The 20,750-nt window shown below is 43.0% G+C and overlaps 1 protein-coding gene across 1 annotated transcript; it reads left to right on the top strand.

The window, feature by feature from the left end:
* Positions 1-994: 994 nt before the first annotated feature.
* Positions 995-18,075, top strand: LOC117546991 (C-type lectin domain family 12 member B-like). The gene is made up of 8 exons (XM_034217444.1): positions 995-1,067; positions 1,871-1,933; positions 3,022-3,075; positions 10,586-10,681; positions 16,402-16,653; positions 16,741-16,904; positions 17,042-17,145; positions 17,220-18,075. The coding sequence occupies exons 1-8, from the start codon at positions 995-997 to the stop codon at positions 17,350-17,352; spliced, it is 939 nt and encodes a 312-aa protein (XP_034073335.1). The 3' UTR covers positions 17,353-18,075.
* The last annotated feature ends 2,675 nt before the right edge of the window (positions 18,076-20,750 follow it).

Genomic DNA, 20,750 nt, shown 5'->3' with positions numbered 1-20,750 from the left:
AATAAGGCATTAATAAGTGTTTTATAATGACTAATAAAGAGCCAATATACTGCTAATATGCATGTTAATTAACAACTAGTTGGTGGTGAACATGTGTACCTTAATATAAAGTGTTACCAGAATATGTTTTGGGGTATTGACAGTTCAGGTGATATTGACCTGTATGTTTCATATTTGCACATTTATATTTTTAACACAAATGCTGTACCCAAGTCTGACGGATCAACATTCCCCAAAGCTCTGATTATTTTATTGTTTTTAATACTGTTTCTACTCCTGTAAGGCAATAACTTGTTTAACTGGTTTGCAGGAACATTGAGGCTTTCTTTGTCATTGGACATACACTCATCAGCATGTTGTTGACACTGGATATTAATTTGCATGCTTGCAAAGCTAGATACAAAGATAAACAGCGTCATTGTTTTTACACAATACATGCTTTTAATAACACAGAAGACCAACAGATAGTCAACATGGACATCATGGAAGAAAAACCTTTGGCTGTGTCTTACATTTAAGTGCTTCTGTTAGTCATGATCAGCAGGGGGTTATTTGTCTACCTCTGTTTCCAGAGTGTTTCAACTTCTACTCATTACATTTTAATTGTAATCCCTCCCTACTGTTCACATGAAGATAATCTGATCTGAAGTCCTGCAGAGGTGACGTGTTGTGATTAGTAATAAGGGAGGAAGAGTTCAGGCCTCTTAATGGGCCCCGATTACATCCTTTCTCTGTCTGTCTGTCTGTCTGTCTGTGTGTGTGTGTGTGTGTGTGTAAAACAAGAACACACTATTTATTTCCATGTTCAGTCACGTCAAGCGATGCAAATTAACTTCTCGACCAAAAGCAGAAGTGGTTAATTTGAAGGCTGAGGGATAGACTTCAAAAGAAGAGAGGAAACAACCAGTTCTCCTATTGCGATGTCCAGAGGTTTAATTAGAGCAACACTTCTCCATCTACGAGTCAGAGAGGGCTCAACAGAGCGGCTGGAGTGATGGCGGAGGGAGAGGAGGAGGTGAACTACGCTTCGGGTGTGTTCAAAGCCGGCAACAATCCTCCACCTGCGGGTAAGTTTAGTTATTTAACAACTTTCACTTCCTGCTGATGATTTTGAATCAGAGCCTCTTTGTTTCTGTGATCAATGCACATTGAATATCAATCCAAAGTAAGTTGCTGTTTTTAACGTCGTGTAATTGAAATTTGAAACCAGAAACATGACAAATCTGCAAATAATAGTTTTTGTATTTGTTTAGTGTGGGTGAAGAATAGATTTGTAGCTAACCCAGCACATTTGCATTGATGTTTTTCAAAATCACAATGTTGTAAACTATTCCTTATCGCAGTCGTGCATCTAGGTTTTAATAATATGAGTTTTCTTGGTTCATCAATGCACATTTTTGGTAGAAATAAGCCTTCTTTGTTCAAGTATAAACACTTTTAAATCTAGAGTAGTTTGAAACCTTTGAACACCTCATCCTATTTCAGTTTAACTTCAATTAATATTTCTTTAACTCATAAAAAGATTCAAACTGATGGTCATTTGTTGGGTATTTTAATTTAGCGACTCACACTGGAGATATATCATCACGAACACATCTAAACTAGTGAGGAAATGGCGAATTATCTGTTGAGTTCCCCGTATCATGTCGTTTCCATTTTTAATGGCATGATACAATACCTGAAAGACAATCTCATCATTTTGAAGCTGCCCATTTTAATGCACTTTTTTAGGAAACAAATTGCCTTTTGCAATAAATCAATCATCGTAAGGCAATTATTCTGCTATATCAAACAATGAAAACAGCCTTTTGAAGTCCTTCTCATTTATTCACAAAAAACCTGAGCATGAGCATTTCCTTTGTCCTTTCAGCAAAAAGAGGGGAGGAAACTGTGTACGTTGAGGTGAAGGTGCAGAACGAAACAAAGAACGAGGGTAAGTTGTATTAAAGTAAGTATAAAAAGCAAACTCTACTGATACCCAACACAGAAAAAAGACACCCACAAATATTGTTCTAGGGTTAGTAAATGTGTGCAGATGCCAATTAAGTGTCTTTATAATCTAGTTTTTCAGATCGTCCATCTGTTCATATTTATAACAACACATTATATTTTTGTAATAATAATGCATCTGAATTATTAACTTACTTTAAATGTAGTGGAGTTAGATGTATGATACCTTTGAATTGTAGTTGAGTTAAATCATACAGTGGCATGAAACGAAAATACTCAAGTAAAGTACAAGTACCTCAAATTTGCACTTAAGTACAGTTTGATTAAATGTATTCAGTAACATTCTACCACTGCCTTTTACTGAACTCTATCAAGTGGTTTTGTTGCTTTTAACGGGGGTTTATCTGCAACGTTATTAACGTGTTAAAAACTGTGAATTAATCTGTGACTAATTATGAGGTTTGTTTTTAGGAAATCTCTTGCGAACGGTCATTTTGGGATTTAACTTTTGTGGAGTACTGCAATTATGTTAGAGTGACTAATACTCAAGACCTAATGTAACTCTCACTGGAACATTTACCATACTGTATACTGTCCTTGTTAAAAAGTGACACAATATCTGTACTAAAGAGACTGTAACTTTGAAAGGTACCAATCTTCATTTGGTCAATTCATATTATTCATTGTTGTTGTTGTTAAGACTTAGCAGGACAACGGCGGTTTCAGAACTTGGCATATTGTTTGGGGAGATATATCATCACGAACGCATCTATTTAAAACCAGTGAGGAAATTGCGAAGTGAGATAATTATCTGTTGAGAGTTTCCCGTATCATGTTGTTTCCATTTTTAAACACCACAATACAATACCTGAAACACAATCTCATCATCTTGAAGCTGCCCATTTTAATGCTCTTTGAGGAAAAAACTGTGAAATTTTGCAATAAATCAATCATCGTAAGAAATGTTTTCTGCTATATCAAACAATTAAAGCAGCCCTTTAAAGTCGTTTTCATTTGTTCACAAAAAAAACCTGAGCATGTGCATTTCCTTTGACCTTCCATCAAAAAGAGGGGAGGAAACTGTGTACGATAACGTGAAGGTGCAGAATGAAACAAAGAACGAGGGTAAGTTGTATTAAAAAAAAAAAAAAGCATTCAGGTGTTACTGCAACTGGGAGTGCCACTACTACCACTACTTTACCATAACTATCATTAAAAGGGAACAAGTTCACAAGAACTGTACCAAAGTTTATATCTGTAGGTGCTTTGTCAGTAACCCTAGCACTCTAACCAAGCCGTAACATATTGGGAGTGTGCAGTGTGACAAATGTCAACGTCTTGCAGACGGGGCATTCTGGTCTAATAAAAAAATGACGGTCCCACGTACGAAGCTGCACCGTCTTATCAGCCGTTTATTTTTGACATATTTAAAAAATAAGTTTCTAATCAAAGTATGCACAAGTCTATAATGTCAAAAAGAAAGAAATGTCCCTGTGAGGGATTCATAAAGTATATCTTCTTCTTCTTCAAATCATTGTTGACTTGTTTTAAGTTACAAAAAAGTACTTATTTTAAGCCAAACCCTGACCTTTTACCAGTGTTGAAGAAAGTATTCAGGTCCTTTAGTAAAAGTACTGTTACCATGTGGCAGTGTTGTAGTCAAGTCACGAGTCCAAGTCACTCTCGAGTCACCACTCTTCAAGTCTGAGTCCAAGTCTGAGTCACCCAAGGAGTGTCCGAGTCAAGTCCGAGTCCGAGTCATCATTACCTGTGTTCGAGTCCGAGTCACCTAAGAAGATTCCAAGTCAAGTCCGAGTCACAAGTCTTCATGTATTAATCTTCGTGGATATATGTGTTGAAATGTAGCTGCTCATCTACATTGCTTCTATCCTGTCATGTTATACTAATGTGTCTATTGAACTGCTGTGAAGCCAGTTTGGCCACAATTCTTGTAATAGGTGCTACAGTATACAAATATAAAGCTTATTACTAATATTAATATTATTATTATCATTATTATTATTATTGTAAATGACCTTTAATATGTCTAACTATATTTAAAATTAGTTACCTTTAAGAGAAGTGATTACATTACAATTACATTGTATGCCAATATTTTTATATGGTAAAGTTTTCGTTTTGCACTTTTATTTTGATAGTAATAAGATTGGGACTCTTATTTTGAAGGAACTTTTACGGTTAAATCGGTTTACCAATAAAGATTAAGCCCCAGAAAGCACATGGCTACTTAGCATGCAAAATGACATCATTCTGCATGTTAAGTAGCCATGTGCTTTCCTGTTATGGCTTAATCTTTATTTATTGATTAGATCACGTTACTCTGATGATAGTGTTCAAGACAGCCTATATGTCTGAACACGATCCTTAGAGTAATGTGTTACGGACAGTGGCGACTGGTCATTAGGGGCACAGCCCCACCTAGTGTCAGCAGAAAGTATTAAAAATAATGATTACAAAAAAATAAATTATAAAATATATTTTAAGATCATGTTTAATCATCTGATTCGTCTGTACATTGCTGTTTTAGTCTGTGTTCTTCTAATTAGTGTCTACAGTGTGTGCCTATTGAGCTGTTTAGAGCCATGTGGGACAAAACCCGATCATGCCCCTCCCTCTCACTGTCACTGTCAATGGTGACTATAAAAACTACACTGCGCATGCTCAGAATATTTTCCTATTTAATGTGTGTGGCAAACAAATAATGACCATAGGGGCATAGAGCTGCCATCCCCACCATACGTCATCTCTCATCATTCAGAGCTGATTGGCTGTAAGTACGTGTGCCGCGAAAAGTGTGGTGTGTGTGAAGAGGAGACGAGAGACGCGTCCTAAAACCCGGAAGTAAGCTGCGCATGGCTTCCCTCGACAAAAAAGCAATGAGATTTCTCCATAGGATTTTAGAAAATAGCTCCAAATAAGATCTGTGGGAAACAAACCTGTTAGATAAATGCACGTTTTGTTCAGCCGGATAATATCCACATGTCTACCCTACTTTTATAATTTTCGAATCATAAATCTATTGATTAGATTAGATTTATGATAGACTTTTGAAACTACAAGAACATAAGGAGGACTTTTACAAAAAAGTAATAGAGATTTTTGTCCAGAAGGATAGGCAAATGGACTTAATCTTCAAGTCAAGGTAAGACTGCAATTTTATTGAAAATGGGATCTTACTAAGAGAGAACAATTCAATATTTAAATGATAAAATTACATTTTTTTTGGTATCCTTTTGTTGAACTGTCTGTTTAAATTTAATTGAAGCATCAGACAAAAAAAGCTTTTGAAAATAATATTATATTTTGATTTAGGTCAAAATATAATATTTGTAAACCTGAAGAGTCAGTGCCAGTGCCTCACCAGCCATGAACCTCACTGCAGAAGCATACACTGCAGACATCTAAGTTTTTTGTGCCCCACCACTTTTGTACATATAAAAACGCCACTGGTTAAGGAGCCAGGCCCGGCTCTAGAATGAAATGACTGAGGGCGCTGTTAAAAAATCCGAGGGGGCGATTGTTTCCGAGTCCGAGTCATCGTGCACGAGAATTCACGAGTCCAAGTCCGAGTAGCTGGAAGGCTGACAGGCAGGTAGGCCATCCAGTTATTTTAGCCGGGCCGACTCAGATGATTGGTCGTGCTTTTTACAGTACTACGGCTTCCACAGATGACATTTTTTCTGGAGTTTTTGTCAAAGCACTTAAGATATTCATTGCTATCGGGATGTTGAGAGCATTCAATGGAATATCATATTTTTTGTGCTATCTTTCTTACAGTGCAGACGCTTTTCCGCTTGCTCTTGCCTCTGCTTACTTTTTATGTTGATTTTCCTTATTATTTTTTCTTATTCTCTGAAAACTTCGAGCAGCGGGTAAATAGACGAAAGGTTTCAGCCATATTTCAACATTTTTACGACGACCTCAGTCTTACAGTAGCGTGGCCTAGCAACAGCTAAAGCCTGGTAGGCTACTGCATGCTATTTAGCTTAAGCTAGTTGGTAGCAAAATGCCTCCGTTCTCTACAGATGACATCCACAAACTTATACAGAAGATGGCTGTGTTGGAAATGAAAATGCAACGGTTGGAAGTTAACGTGGAAATGAATGGACTATGTTGTGGGAATGACACCACTTTACCAGTGTTGCAAAATAATGGAAAAGGGTATGCTAACTCACAGCTAGTTAGCAGCTACAAGGATTCCAAGGAACAGGAGGGCTGTGTACTGGGTAATAAATCTACAAGTGGTAGTCCTCCCTGGAACTCTCTGGGTGCAAAGCCTAAGAGTAAATCATTTCCATGGGATTTGAGAGGACGAATAACAGGCCGAGCCCAGCGCTCTGAAATCTGTGATGCGACCGTCTGGCCTGTATTGTTATCGCCCAGGAAGAGTGCCTCTTCAACCCCTATTCATACTAGGAAACAGCCGTGGACAGCTGCTAAAGGGAGAACTACAAACAATCCTCCTAAACCACCAAGTGTGCCAATCCAGAACAGATACGCTCCGCTGACCGAGAACCGGAGATCTCTCTCTATATATATATCTCTATATATATATCTCTATATATATATCTATATATATATATATATATATATATATATATATATATATATATATATATATCTATATCTCTATATATATATATAGAGATTTACAGTTGCCGACTTTGCTAGAGATTTTTTTCGCTAGCAGCAGTGAAGATAGAGCCTCAGAACCTGAATTATTCGACTCTTCTGAAGAAGAAGAAGAATACAAAGACAACAACAAGGATCCATTTGGACATGGGTAAGTGTAAATATTACAGTAATGGTGTACTGGCAATGTGTGGGGAATACCGCGAAAATGAACAATAGGTTTATTGATATATATTTTGTATCGATAGTCATGAACTTTTTATTGGACAAAATGGACTCTCCATTAGCAAACGTTTACTCTGTGTTAACGTTATTTTGGTGTGTAAAAGTGAGATTACATGTGTAGATGATTAAATTAATCATTTATTCGTCCCACAACGGAGACATTTACAGTGACATGTTTTTGCCATCGATTATTTTATCATACTGTTCTGTACAGATGAGACTTTGTAATCAGATGTAGCCTATGTGTTTTTGTGATTTTATACTGAATGTAAAGTAACTGGAAATACGTGTGTGTGTGTGTGTGTGTGTGTGTGTGTGTGTAAATATTTATAATAAATTGTTGGTTGAAAAAAAAAGGTTGAATGCTCAATTTGTATTTGTACACATGAACCTTGGTATGTAATATGAAGTCATTATTCAGTCCTGATGTATCTCAGTCCCTGCTGTGGTGAAAGTAGAGTGATAAACACCTATTTTACTCAAAATTTGAATGTAATGTTTTTCATTTTAGACATGAATAACACATTTATATACAGTGTAATTCAAATATTTCACTACTTTTGTGATCCTAGGACTTTGGTAACCAAATCTAAAACACCAAAACAATTCGATCACATGAGTACATTTGTGTTTTCACAAGAGTTTTGAAGATTTTCCAAAAATCGGATTTCACATTTTAAGCTTTTGAGCTACTTATCTCATCAAACAGTGCTCTAAGGTGAGCAATATGCATATATAGCAAGACCAGAGATTGTCCTGAACATTTTGATATTTAACACATGGGGTGCCATGTTAGAAGAAATGCATTTAAAAGGTGATTTAAGAAAACATCTAAAAATCGAGAAAATACCATTAGACTCCAGAGGGTTAAGAATGGTAAAACTGCGGCCCCTGGGTTGTCATTCCTAAATTATGAATGACAGCTTGTGGAAAGTTTGCTAGACTACTGGTTGCATGGCAACTAGGCATCTCGCGAGTTGCGGTAATTGGTTAGTACAATAAAGAAAGGATTTGTTTTGGAATTATTTTGTGTTCCGTTTTTTCTTGGGCAGCCCTCAATCCAATATTGGGTACCTAAATTGGCCCTCACTCATCAAAACTTTGAGAACCCCTGATCTAGATGCTTCAGTAATGAACAATTACAGGCCCATATCAAACCTCCCATTTCTAGGTAAAATCATTGAAAAAGTCGTTTTTCAACAGTTGAGTAACTTCTTGCATTTAAATAACTGTTTGGATGTGTTCCAGTTAGGTTTTCGTCCAAACCACAGCACTGAGACTGCTCTTGTAAAGGTCTTCAATGACATCCACTTAAACACAGACAGTGGCAGAACTTCAGTGTTAGTATTATTAGATCTCAGTGCTGCGTTTGACACTGTTGACCACAACATATTACTCGACCGACTGGAAAACTGGGTGGGACTTTCGGAAACAGTTCTAAATTGGTTTGAATCCTACTTAAAGGACAGAAAAAATGTTGTTTCTATAGGTAAATACACATCTGAGTTGACAAATATGACATGTGGGGTACCTCAAGGCTCCATCTTGGGGCCTCTTCTCTTTAACATCTACATGCTACCACTGGCTCAGATAATGAAAAACAACAAAATAAGTTACCATAGCTATGCAGATGACACACAAATGTACGTAACAATTTCACCAGGAGACTATTCTCCAATTCAAATACTGAGTAAGTGCATTGAACAAATCAATGACTGGATGTGTCAGAACTTTCTCCAATTAAACAAAGATAAAACTGAGGTAATGGTTTTTGGAGCCAAGGCAGAACGTATAAAAGTTAGCGCTGAGCTTCAGTCTGCAATGTTCAAAACAACAGATGAAGCCAGAAATCTAGGTGTAGTCATGGACTCTGACCTGAGTTTCAACAGTCACATTAAAACAGTTACTAAATCAGCCTACTATCACCTAAAGAACATACACTGAACAAAAATATAAACGCAACACTTTTGTTTTTGCTCCCATTTTGCCGAGATAGTCCATCCCACCTCACAGGTGTGGCATATCAAGATGCTGATTAGACAGCATGATTGTTGCACAGGTGTGCCTTAGAATGGCCACAATAAAAGGCCACTCTGAAACGTGCAGTTTTGCTTTATTGGGGGGGTGTGGGGGGGGTCCGAAAACCAGGCAGTATCTGGTGTGAGGGGTAGGGTTAGGGGTAGGGTTAGGGTAATGTTGTGAATCGAGTGGCCCATGGTGGTGGTGGGGTTATGGTATGGGCAGGCGTATGTAATGGACGACGAACACAGGCCACTCGATTCACAACATTACCCTAACCCTAACCCTACCCCTAACCCCTGGTTGATAAAGCACTGAATGGTTTAGGCCCAAAATACATTTCTGACCTCCTACTAAATTATGAACCATCCAGATCTCTCAGGTCTTCAGGGACTGGTCAGCTTTCTGTCCCCAGAGTCAGAACTAAACATGGAGAAGCAGCGTTCAGTTATTATGCTCCAAATATCTGGAACAAACTCCCAGAAACCTGCAGGTCCGCTGCAACTCTGACTACTTTTAAATCCAGGCTGAAGACTTTTCTTTTGTCGCTGCTTTTAATTGAACTATTCATATCTTGGACTGCACTGTAACTTTTATCCATGTATTTTTTCTTTTAATGTTTCTTTTATTAGCTTTTCTTTTTAATGACTGATTTTAAATGCCATTTTCTTAATGTCTTTCATTTTTTGTAAAGCACTTTGAATTGCCTTGTGTTGAAAAGTGCTATATAAATAAACTTGCCTTGCCTATAACAAAAAGTGTATCTCGAGCCGGTTTCTCAAACTTACCTACCCCACATTTAAATAAACGTAAATATGTGCAGATGCCAATTAAGTGTCTTTATAATCTAGATTTTCAGATCGTCCATCTGTTCATATTTATAACAACACATTGTATTTTTTTAATAATAATGCATCTGAATTATTAACTTACTATATATGTAGTGGAGTGATATATATGATACCTTTGAATTGTAGTTGAGTTAAATCATACAGTGGCATGAAATGAAAATACTCAAGTAAAGTAAAATGCCTCAAATTTGCACTTAAGTAGTTTGATTAAATGTATTCAGTAACATTCTACCACTGCCTTTTACTGAACTTTATCAAGTGGTTTTGTTGCTTTTTACGGGGGTTTTATCTGCAACGTTATTAACGTGTTAAAAACTGTGAATGAATCGGACTAATTATGAGGTTCATTTTTAGGAAATCTCTTGCGAACAGTTATTTTGAGATTGAACTTTTGTGTTGTGCTGCAATAATGTTACAGTGACTAATACTCAAGACCTACCGTAACTCTCACTGGAACACTTTTAGCAAAGTACTTAAAGCAGTTTCTCAAAACACAACTCTTTAAGTCGGCCCTTTAACAACAGTCAGGTGCCTGTTTAAATATTTGAACAATCTTTCGCTGTCCATATCACTCCTTTTGTTCATTTAGGACATTTCTCATACAATGTAAGTGATAGGGGACCAAATGTACTCCTTTGTTCTGAACTGTATTCGAAAGTTTGACTGAATAATATAAGGTTCAAGCATCTGAGTTAGTCAAATCAACTTGGTATCCTTTCCTGTCTGTTACCTTTTATTCTCATAAAAAAAAAAGATCCATCTGCATTTACCATACTGTATACTGTCCTAGTTGAAAAGTGACACAATATCTGTACTAAAGAGACTGTAACTTTGAAAGGTAACAATCTTAATTCGGACAGTTAATGTGATTAATTTGTGTTGTTTAGACTCAGCAGGACATCGGCGGTTTCAGCACTTGGCTTGTTGTTCGGGGATTCTCTGTGTCATTCTGCTGGGTGGCATCATCGGAGTCTGCGTCTACCGTAAGTACACAAAACAGGAAGTGCATTATCTCACTCTTAGACATGAGACAAACCATTAAGAATATTAGCAGCCATTTTATCTGTTTACACCATTTGATATCAGTCATGTATATGCCACAGTATGACGGTGTAGAAAGTATTATTATGATCCCTCATATCAGCATCAATAGGCGCATTCACACCGCAGTACTTTTCCCACAAAGGTTCATGAGAACTTAGTTCATGAGAACTCTTTTGTCGCGTTCACACCAAAAAGGGCCGGTACTAAAATTAGTACATGAGAACCTTTTTACCCCCACGAAAGTCCCTGCTAGAGAGCAGGGACTTTCGTGCGGCTCTCTTGTGAGAAAAGAGCTATATTTCTGATTGGCTGGGCGGATTGCAAACCACGCCCCGTAAAACTCCCAAAAAGTTTTGTGAAGCCGCCATTTTATTATCCTCACATTAGCATTATTAGCATTAGCATTAGCCCAACGCAGAAACGCAGAGACTAATTTATGGCAACACAAAATAAAACATGGGAGCGGTGGAGATGAGGAGGTGTCGGCGTTCTGGCGATTTACTCGGAAGGCTTCAGTAGAAGCTGCTGGGAGCAAGCCCGCCTTAACCTGCCATCAGGCCCTGGGGCTGATAGTTTTTGTAGGCCCCCTATTTAAACAACAAATCAAAGTCATTTATAGCCTCGGCAGGCTCTGTGATCGCACTTCTCCACTCTGCTCTACGCACGCCTGGTCCTCTCCTCCAGATGAGTGACGTATCGGGCCTCCCTCATGTATCTATCCGGTTGCCGTTGGCTCCTCTCCGTAGCAAGTCCTCGTCGTCCTCCCATCTCCTCCAACGGATAATGTCCCTCCTATCTGTTTTTCCTCTCCCGCTACTCCAGCAACTCCATCGCGGCCGGCCCCCGCGGCCGGCACTGCTGCCGCTCGGTACAGATTCAGAACTCATCTGTCCTTCCTCCTCATCCTGGCCTACAGGTTTAAAATAACCTGTAAGCTTCGGCATATTTTGTAATAGCTGCTTGTCTCGAAACTCCTTTTCCCTCAACAATTTCCTTTTCTGAGCGCCACTCTCAAACTTTTTCTTCTCCGACATTTTCTCCTAAACAACCTTCATCTGTCACTCAATCACTCGCAATTTGAATAAGTCACATGTGAAACATATTCTCATTCTGATTGGCTGTTAAGTGGTGCCCACTGACTGTTACGGAATCAACTTTTTTGAGAAAAATCTCTGGAATCCATCGATCTGATTGATTAGCGGAGCAAATGATCAAAATAGTATGGAGGGAAGATATTTGCGTTTGGATTACTGGTCTGGGGGTCTTTGCGTTTGTGTGTATTGTGTTTGTTTCCCGGGGAAAACACTCAGGAGAAACACCGGCTGTTGTTGTGCCTGCTGTGACGTGAAGTTACTCCGTTCTCCGCTTGTAATTATGCCGTTACAAGCTTCAAAGTTGTATTTATCATCTGAATTTGCTGAAACAAGTTTAATATTCTGAAAGCCAAGACTTTGTTTATTTGAAAGCAGATGAAAACAAACTGTAACAGACCCTGCCGTGTTATCTATGATTACTATATACCTTACATTCATAATTTCAGCCGGAGGGAGGGGCGCTGTGGAAGTGCAGGGTGGCGAGTGAGAGCTGTCATCTTCCCTTTACAAGCTTCAAAAATGTATTTATCATGTGATTTTGGAAATAAAAGTGTCATATTCTGAAAGCCAAGACTTTGTTTATTTAAAATTTTAAAAAAACAACCGAAAAAAATATTTGAATTTTTTTTTTTTATTGGCTCATGATAGGCCCTCGATCTCCGTAGGCCCCTGGGCTTCAGCCCAGGTCAGCCCGTGCATTAAGGCGGCCCTGGCTGGGAGTCCCAGCAGCTTCTACTGAAGCCAGTCCCCAACTCCGGGGACTTCCTGCCGGGGACTTTGGGCGGCCATATACGCCGTGAAGTGGTTTGCGGCCTGCCAGTAAACCCAAAGCAGAAGAAGAAGTGACGTCAGCGGCTTAATTTGCCTAATCCACCCCCAGGGATTTATTCCGGTGTGAACGCGATCTGTACTTAGTTCATGAGAACTAAAGAGTTCTCATGAACTAAGTTCTCATGAACCTTTGTGGGAAAAGTACTGCGGTGTGAATGCGCCTAATGGCCACTCCATTCCCCTCTCCCCACTCGTAACGAGCCTAGGTGTGACACTGGACTCATCCCTTTCATTCCAAGCACACATAAAGACGGTCTGGCAAGCCTCATACTACCTGAGGAACATCTCCACAACACGACACTCCCTCACCAAACCGGATGCAGAAAAACTGGTCCATGCCTTCATCACCTCCCGCATTGACTACTGCAGTTCTCTGCTTGCAGGCATTCCAGCAAAAACCACTCAGAGACTACAATATGTACAAAACTGTGCCGCCCGGATACTCACAAAAACACGCAAATCAGAGCACATCACCCCCATCCTTCACACACTCCACTGGCTCCCTGTAACACACCGGATTAACTATAAAGTCCTCATAATGGTCTTCAACGCCATCAACCACACTGGCCCCACCTACCTACAGGAACTGCTAACCAGAAAACATTCCCATACCTCACGCCAGTGGCGGACTGGCCATCTGAACGTTCAGGACGAATCCCGATGGGCCGGTGCTGAAGTGGGCCGGTCGGATAAGTCACTAGCACTCCCCGTCGACAATTTACTAGCGGTATTTACTTGCGGTACCGAAGTGGGCCGGTCGAGAGTCCCGGGCTGATTTTAAGTCCCAGTCTGCCACTGCCTCACGCACACTCAGGTCAGACAGCTCCAATCTCCTGGCTCTTCCCCGAACAAAACTGGTCACCATGGGAAACCGTGCTTTCTCCTCCCTGGGTCCATGTATGTGGAATCAGCTTCCAGAGAACATACAGACCTCGGCATCACTCTCAGTTTTTAAGAAATGCCTCAAGACCCACCTGTTCCGTACCGCATTTTACTGACCGTCCTTATTTTTTTATTAAACCTTTTATGCTCTTAACCTTTTATTATTATTGTGAAGCACCTTGAGATGACGTGGCTCTCAGGGGGCCGGGATCGAGGGCGAAGACGAAGACCAGACAGCTCCAGAGGCCGGGCAGGAAGGCGCTGACGGGACAGCGCCGGAGGCCGGGCAGGACCCGGTGTCGGAGCTGGTGGGACAGGCCTCGGCAGGATCCCCCACGGAAGAGGACCAGGACACGGGATTGGCAGGACCCCCGGCAGGAGAGCAGTCGGCAGGAACTCCAACGGGACAGGACATAGGGTTGGCAGGAGAGTAGTCGACGGGGCCTCCAACGGCACAGGACATAGGATTGGCAGGACCCCCGGCAGGAGAGTAGACGGCGGGACCTCCAACGGGACAGGACAAAGGGTTGGCAGGACCCTCGGCAGGAGAGTAGACGGCGGGGACCTCCAACGGGACAGGACATAGGATTGGCAGGACCCCCGGCAGGAGAGTAGACGGCGGGACCTCCAACGGGACAGGACAAAGGGTTGGCAGGACCCCCGGCAGGAGAGTAGACGGCGGGACCTCCAACGGGACAGGACAAAGGGTTGGCAGGACCCCCGGCAGGAGAGTAGTCGGCGGGGCCTCCAACGGCACAGGACAAAGGGTTGGCAGGACCCCCGGCAGGAGAGTAGTCAGCGGGTCTCCAACGAGACAGGACAAGGAGCTGGCAGGAGAGTAGACGGCGGGACCTCCAACGGGACAGACATACGATTGGTAGGACCCCCGGCAGAGGAGTAGTCGACGGGGCCTCCAACGGGACAGGACATGGAGTTGGCAGGACCCCCAGCGGAACCTCCAACGGACCAGGATATTGGGTAGGGACTTGAGAGGGGACTCGAGAGGGGACTCGAGAGGAGACTCGAGAGGAGACTCTAGAGGGGACTCGAGAGGAGATTCGAGAGGGGAACTAGAGAGGGGACTCGAGAGGGGACTAGAGGAGGAACTAGAGAGGGGACTCGCGAGGGGAACTAGAGAGGGGACTCGAAGAGAACTAGAGAGGGGACTAGAGAGGGGAACCAAGGGGGAACTCGAGAGGGGACTCGAGAGGAGATTCGAGAGGGGAACTAGAGAGGGGACTCGAGAGGGGACTAGAGGAGGAACTAGAGAGGGGACTCGCGAGGGGAACTAGAGAGGGGACTCGAGGAGGGACTAGAGAGGGGACTAGAGGAGGGACTAGAGGAGGGAACTCGAGAGGGGACTTGAGAGGAAACTGGAGAGGGGACCGTGGCAGCTGGGGCCAGAGCTGGGTCTGGAACCATGGCTGCGGGGGCCGGAATTGAAGCCAGAATCATGGCTGTAAGGTCTGGTTCTGGAGCTGGAAACATGGCTGTAAGGTCCGGTTCTAGAGCCGGAAACATGGCTGTAAGGTCCGGTTCTGGAGCCGGAAACATGGCTGTAAGGTCCGGTTCTGGAGCCGGAAACATGGCTGAATGGGCCGGCTCTGGAGCCGGAATTGAAGCCAGAATCATGGCTGTAAGGTCCGGTTCTGAAGCCGGAACCATGGCTGTAAGGTCCGGTTCTGAAGCCGGAACCATGGTTGTAAGGTCCGGTTCTGGAGCCGGAAACATGGCTGAATGGGCCGGCTCTGGAGCCGGAATTGTGGCTGCTCGGGCTGCTAGCCTGGCCTTGCGACGACTCCTCTTAGCAGCCGCCTGAATACTCCGTGGACCTCCATAAGCCAGCCGAGTTCCGGAATACAACTCCTGGACAGGAGCAGGAACTGGGGCAGAAGCATGGGTTGACTTCAGGCGGAACCCACCAAGGCGTATGGTGCCAGGTTGGGAATTGGGAGACATGGAGTTAGCATGCCTGGGGCTAGCAGGCCAGGAATCACATGTTTCAAGGAAGTCCAAAATCCAGTCAGGTAAGAACTCCACAAAACATAGTTTCTCTGCTGCCAACCGGTGCGCCTCTACCAGAGCGGCCCTCTTCTGCCGAACACTGGACGCTCCCTTCCACCAATCGAAGCAGCAAGCCAGATAGAAGGTAAAATGCTGTAATTCAACCTCCCATGGATCATCTGCTGGGTCCATTTGTTGGTCGGTTCGTAATGTTACGATGTGTGAAGCAGGTAGGACCCAAATGCAGATTAACGTGAAAATTCCTTTATTTCAAGGCTATACTAACAAAGACAGAACAGAACACTCACCGAGGACAAGCCAAATCACAAGACGAACCGACACTGAACACAGGAAGAGACAAGACTAAATACAGGGAGGGGTAATCACAAGACGAGACACAGCCAGGCAGGGGAGGAGAAACACAAGGGCCACAGGTGAAAACAATCAGACAACTAGACACACCAGGGAAACTAACGACGGGAGGAAAAACACAGGGAAAAGTACCAGACAATATACCAAGAGGAAAACATGACAGGGAGAACAGCCAAACCAAGACATAGAAAACGTGACATAACACAATAATCGTAACAATTTCACTCCTCTCTTAGTAATGTTGACTTCAAACCACAGTGACAAGCAGTTTCAGGCAATGTGAAATATCAATGGGTCTGAGAATTGGAGAAGTCAGAACACTTTGAGACGGACTGAGACATTTTTTGTTTGAGTCTAAAGACTAGAAAACTTAACGTGAGACTGACAGGAAAAAGCTTCCAAAAGAGTCAAATTGACAAAAAACTAAATTGCAATATAACCTTGATTATAAAATAAGCTGATTTCTCATTTTGCAGTTGCAAACTTGACGAGGGACAACAAGAATCTGACGGACCAATTTGTCAGCCTGACACAAGCCTATACTGTCTCGGAAAGCAAGGTCGAAAACCTGTCTGCAGAAGTCCAGGAGCTGAACAAACTAAACCAGGAGCTGGAGACCCAGAAGAAGAACTTGAAACAGAAAATACAAGACATGACAACAAACTGGAATGAGCTCAACGTCAGTCGAGCTCAGTGGAGCATAGATTCCTACTGCTTAGGAAATAAGGGTATGTTCAGATCCTCTATATTAGGTCACAATTCAATATTTTCATACTGCAGGCATGTTGCTGATTGTTTGGACTCTGTTGTTTCAGATGATAAGTGTCAACCTTGTCAGCACGGCTGGAAACTCACTCAGCCCAGCTGCTATGTGTATAATGACGCTCCTTCTTCTGGTTTGAAAACCTGGGAAGAAGCTCGAGGAGACTGTAGTGGAAAGAATTCAGATTTGGCTGTTGTACGTGATTCAGAGGAAAAGGTAAACCCATTAATATGATGCAATTAGAAAGTAATTGTGTTTTGTGTAGGTTTGAACACACTTTGGGTCTTTAGGTCATTATGTGTTTATTACAGTTTAATGTTTAAATATCTGACAACTCTCTCTCTGTTTTCCAGGAAGCAATCATTACTAACAGACTTAGAAATAAAGGATTCTGGATTGGTCTGAGAGTTGAAGATGGGAAATGGAAGTGGGTGGATGGAAGTAATCTGATTGATAGGTAAGAGACACGTTACTAAACACTTAATAATAACATCTATCAGTCTTTATCTAAACATCATGTTCTCTCCTCAGCTACTGGATAGATCATCCTGCTGACGGTCACTGTGCATTGTTTTACACGGGCAGAAACGGATGGTCATCAGTGAGCTGTGAAGAGAAAAAACAATGGATCTGCCAGAAAAAGGCTTTAACTCTCTCTGTTTAAACAAAGCAGTCATACTAAGAAAGTTACTGGAAACTCTTTGAGAAACAGATGAATTACTTGTGAATAAAAACAATTTCCAAACAAAAAAATAAAACAGGTTAAAAAACATTAATTCCAGAAGCGTTTCTCAAACTCGATAAAAACAATAAAACACAAAAGTTAACTCATAATGTGGATTATTTTAAAATCGATGTACTTTCAGTTTGACTTCATTTCTATGGAGCTTGCTAAATTAATGCAAATATGTATTTCTTTAACATGTGATGGTGTTTTTATTAGATATGGATGTTTAAAATAGTTAAACTGTTTAGTGTGAATAATGTTATTCTATTGTGTTAGAGATGCAACGCTTCAACTCTGCAGATTATTGCAAAGACTATGGACCATTTTATTGTATTGCTTCTACCGGCCAGCAGAGGGCGCTGCATCACTTGTTCTCAATACAAAGTTCCAGAGTCTGTTAAATAACTATGTTTCAAGATTCAAAGGTTTATCGTCATGACATTTAGAAACTACGGTGTGATTATGTAATGTATAAAAACATGTGATCTCAGGTTCCTTAACAGTGCAATTAACAAGACATAAGAAATACATATAAAAAACAACAATACAGATAGAAATAGTGCAAGCTCAGGTGTTTAATAGTCTGATGGCCAGTGGGATGAAACTGTCCCTGATGCTATTCTGATGATGCAGTTTATGGATGATTTGTATCTGTCTGTATTTGTGTCTATATGAGCAGGGTTGGGAGGGTTACTTTGTAATCAGTTACTGACTACATGCCCTGAAAGTAATCAGAATACAGTTACGTGTCTTAAAAATGTAACGTATTCAGATTACTTTTGGAATACTTTCTTTTTCCATAACAGATGGGTATGTTTTGGTGAACAGGAGACACGTATTTTACTGTTTTAATGGCTTATCAAGAACTCAAACACGACATCTTGGTGTCGTTCTGGACAGCTCTCTCATCTGCACCCCACATACAAAACATCACCCGGACTGCATTCTTTGTACTGTCTTAAAACCTTTCCTTGGAATATGTTATGAATTGTAAGATGTCCTTTAGTGCTTTGAAAGGCGCCTCTAAATGGAATGAATTATCATTATTATTAATATGATCTGAAACGATGTAATAACTTTTAAAACGTTTTCCAGTCACTTGCCCCATGCATTCAGCAGCCAGCAGACCATTCACTTTGATTGTATCCCGTTATAAATGTCATAATTTCAACAATAAAGAAATGCTACATAAAAGTTATCTTGCACATTTTATCTAACCATCTCCGTTTCTAACTTTCAATATATTTTAAAAGAGATCTCTCTCTCTCACTGCGTGCGGGGGCGGGGCCTCACAGACATGCTGCATCTCTCTCTCTCACTGCGTGCGGGGGCGGGGCCTCACAGACACGCTGCATCTCTCTCTCTCTCACTGCGTGCGGGGGCGGGGCCTCACAGACATGCTGCATCTCTCTCTCTCTCACTGCGTGCGGGGGCGGGGCCTCACAGACATGCTGCATCTCTCTCTCGCTCAGACACGCTGCACCTCTCTCTCGCTCAGACACGCTGCACCTCTCTCGCTCAGACACGCTGCATCTCTCTCTCGCTCAGACACGCTGCACCTCTCTCTGGCTCAGACACGCTGCACCTCTCTCTCGCTCAGACACGCTGCATCTCTCTCTCGCTCAGACACGCTGCATCTCTCTCTGGCTCAGACACGCTGCACCTCTCTCTCGCTCAGACACGCTGCATCTCTCTCTCGCTCAGACACGCTGCATCTCTCTCTCGCTCAGACACGCTGCACCTCTCTCTCGCTCAGACACGCTGCACCTCTCTCTGGCTCAGACACGCTGCACCTCTCTCTCGCTCAGACACGCTGCATCTCTCTCTCGCTCAGACACGCCTGCATCTCTCTCTGGCTCAGACACGCTGCACCTCTCTCTCGCTCAGACACGCTGCATCTCTCTCTCGCTCAGGACACGCTGCATCTCTCTCTCGCTCAGACACGCTGCACCTCTCTCTCGCTCAGACACGGCTGCATTCTCTCTCTCGCTCAGACACGCTGCCATCTCTCTCTCGCTCAGACACGCTGCACCTCTCTCTCGCTCAGACACGCTGCACCTCTCTCTCGCTCAGACACGCTGCACCACTCTCTCTCTGCTCAGACACGCTGCCACCTCTCTCTCGCTCAGACCCGCTGCATCCTCTCTCTCGCTCAGACACGCTTGCACCTCTCTCTCGCTCAGACACGCTGCACCTCTCTCTCGCTCAGACACGCTGCCACCTCTCTCTCGCTCAGACACGCTGCACCTCTCTCTCGCTCAGACACGCTTGCACCTCTCTCTCGCTCAGACACGTCTGCCACCTCTCTCTCGCTCAGACACGCTGCATCTCTCTCTCGCTCAGACACGCTGCACCTCTCTCTCGCTCAGACACGCTGCACCTCTCTCTCGCTCAGACACGCTGCATCTCTCTCGCTCAGACACGCTGCATCTCTCTCGCTCAGACACGCTGCACCTCTCTCTCGCTCAGACACGCTGCATCTCTCTCGCTCAGACACGCTGCACCTCTCTCTCGCTCAGACACGCTGCACCCTCTCTCTCGCTCAGACAAGCTGCATCTCTCTCTCGCTCAGACACGCTGCACCTCTCTCTCGCCTCAGACACGCTGCACCTCTCTCTCGCTCAGACACGCTGCACCTCTCTCTCGCTCAGACACGCTGCACCTCTCTCTCGCTCAGACATGCTGCATCTCTCTCTCGCTCAGACACGCTGCATCTCTCTCTCGCTCAGACATGCTGCATCTCTCTCTCGCTCAGACACGCTGCACCTCTCTCTCGCTCAGACACGCTGCATCTCTCTCTCGCTCAGACACGCTGCACCTCTCTCTCGCTCAGACACGCTGCATCTCTCTCTCGCTCAGACACGCTGCATCTCTCTCTCGCTCAGACACGCTGCACCTCTCTCTCGCTCAGACACGCTGCACCTCTCTCTCGCTCAGACACGCTGCCATCTCTCTCTCGCTCAGACACACTGCACCTCTCTCTCGCTCAGACACGCTGCATCTCCTCTCGCTCAGACACGCTGCACCTCTCTCTCGCTCAGACACGCTGCACCTCTCTCTCGCTCAGACATGCTGCATCTCTCTCGCTCAGACACGCTGCATCTCTCTCTCGCTCAGACACGCTGCACCTCTCTCTCGCTCAGACACGCTGCACCTCTCTCTCGCTCAGACACGCTGCACCTCTCTCTCGCTCACAGACATGCTGCAGCGCTGTGCAGTGTGCGCACAGTTCTGCCGGTAATGAATATTACATTTTGTGAGGAAACTTTTCCACCAATAATTCCAATAAGTATTCCAAAATGTATTCACTTCAGGTTTACGGAAGTAACTGAAAT

The sequence above is a fragment of the Gymnodraco acuticeps genome, unplaced genomic scaffold (genome assembly GCF_902827175.1).
Source record: "Gymnodraco acuticeps unplaced genomic scaffold, fGymAcu1.1, whole genome shotgun sequence".
NCBI classification, from domain to species: domain Eukaryota; kingdom Metazoa; phylum Chordata; class Actinopteri; order Perciformes; family Bathydraconidae; genus Gymnodraco; species Gymnodraco acuticeps.
Note: the sequence above shows the minus strand (reverse complement) of the source record. Positions and strands in the feature narration are given on the sequence as shown.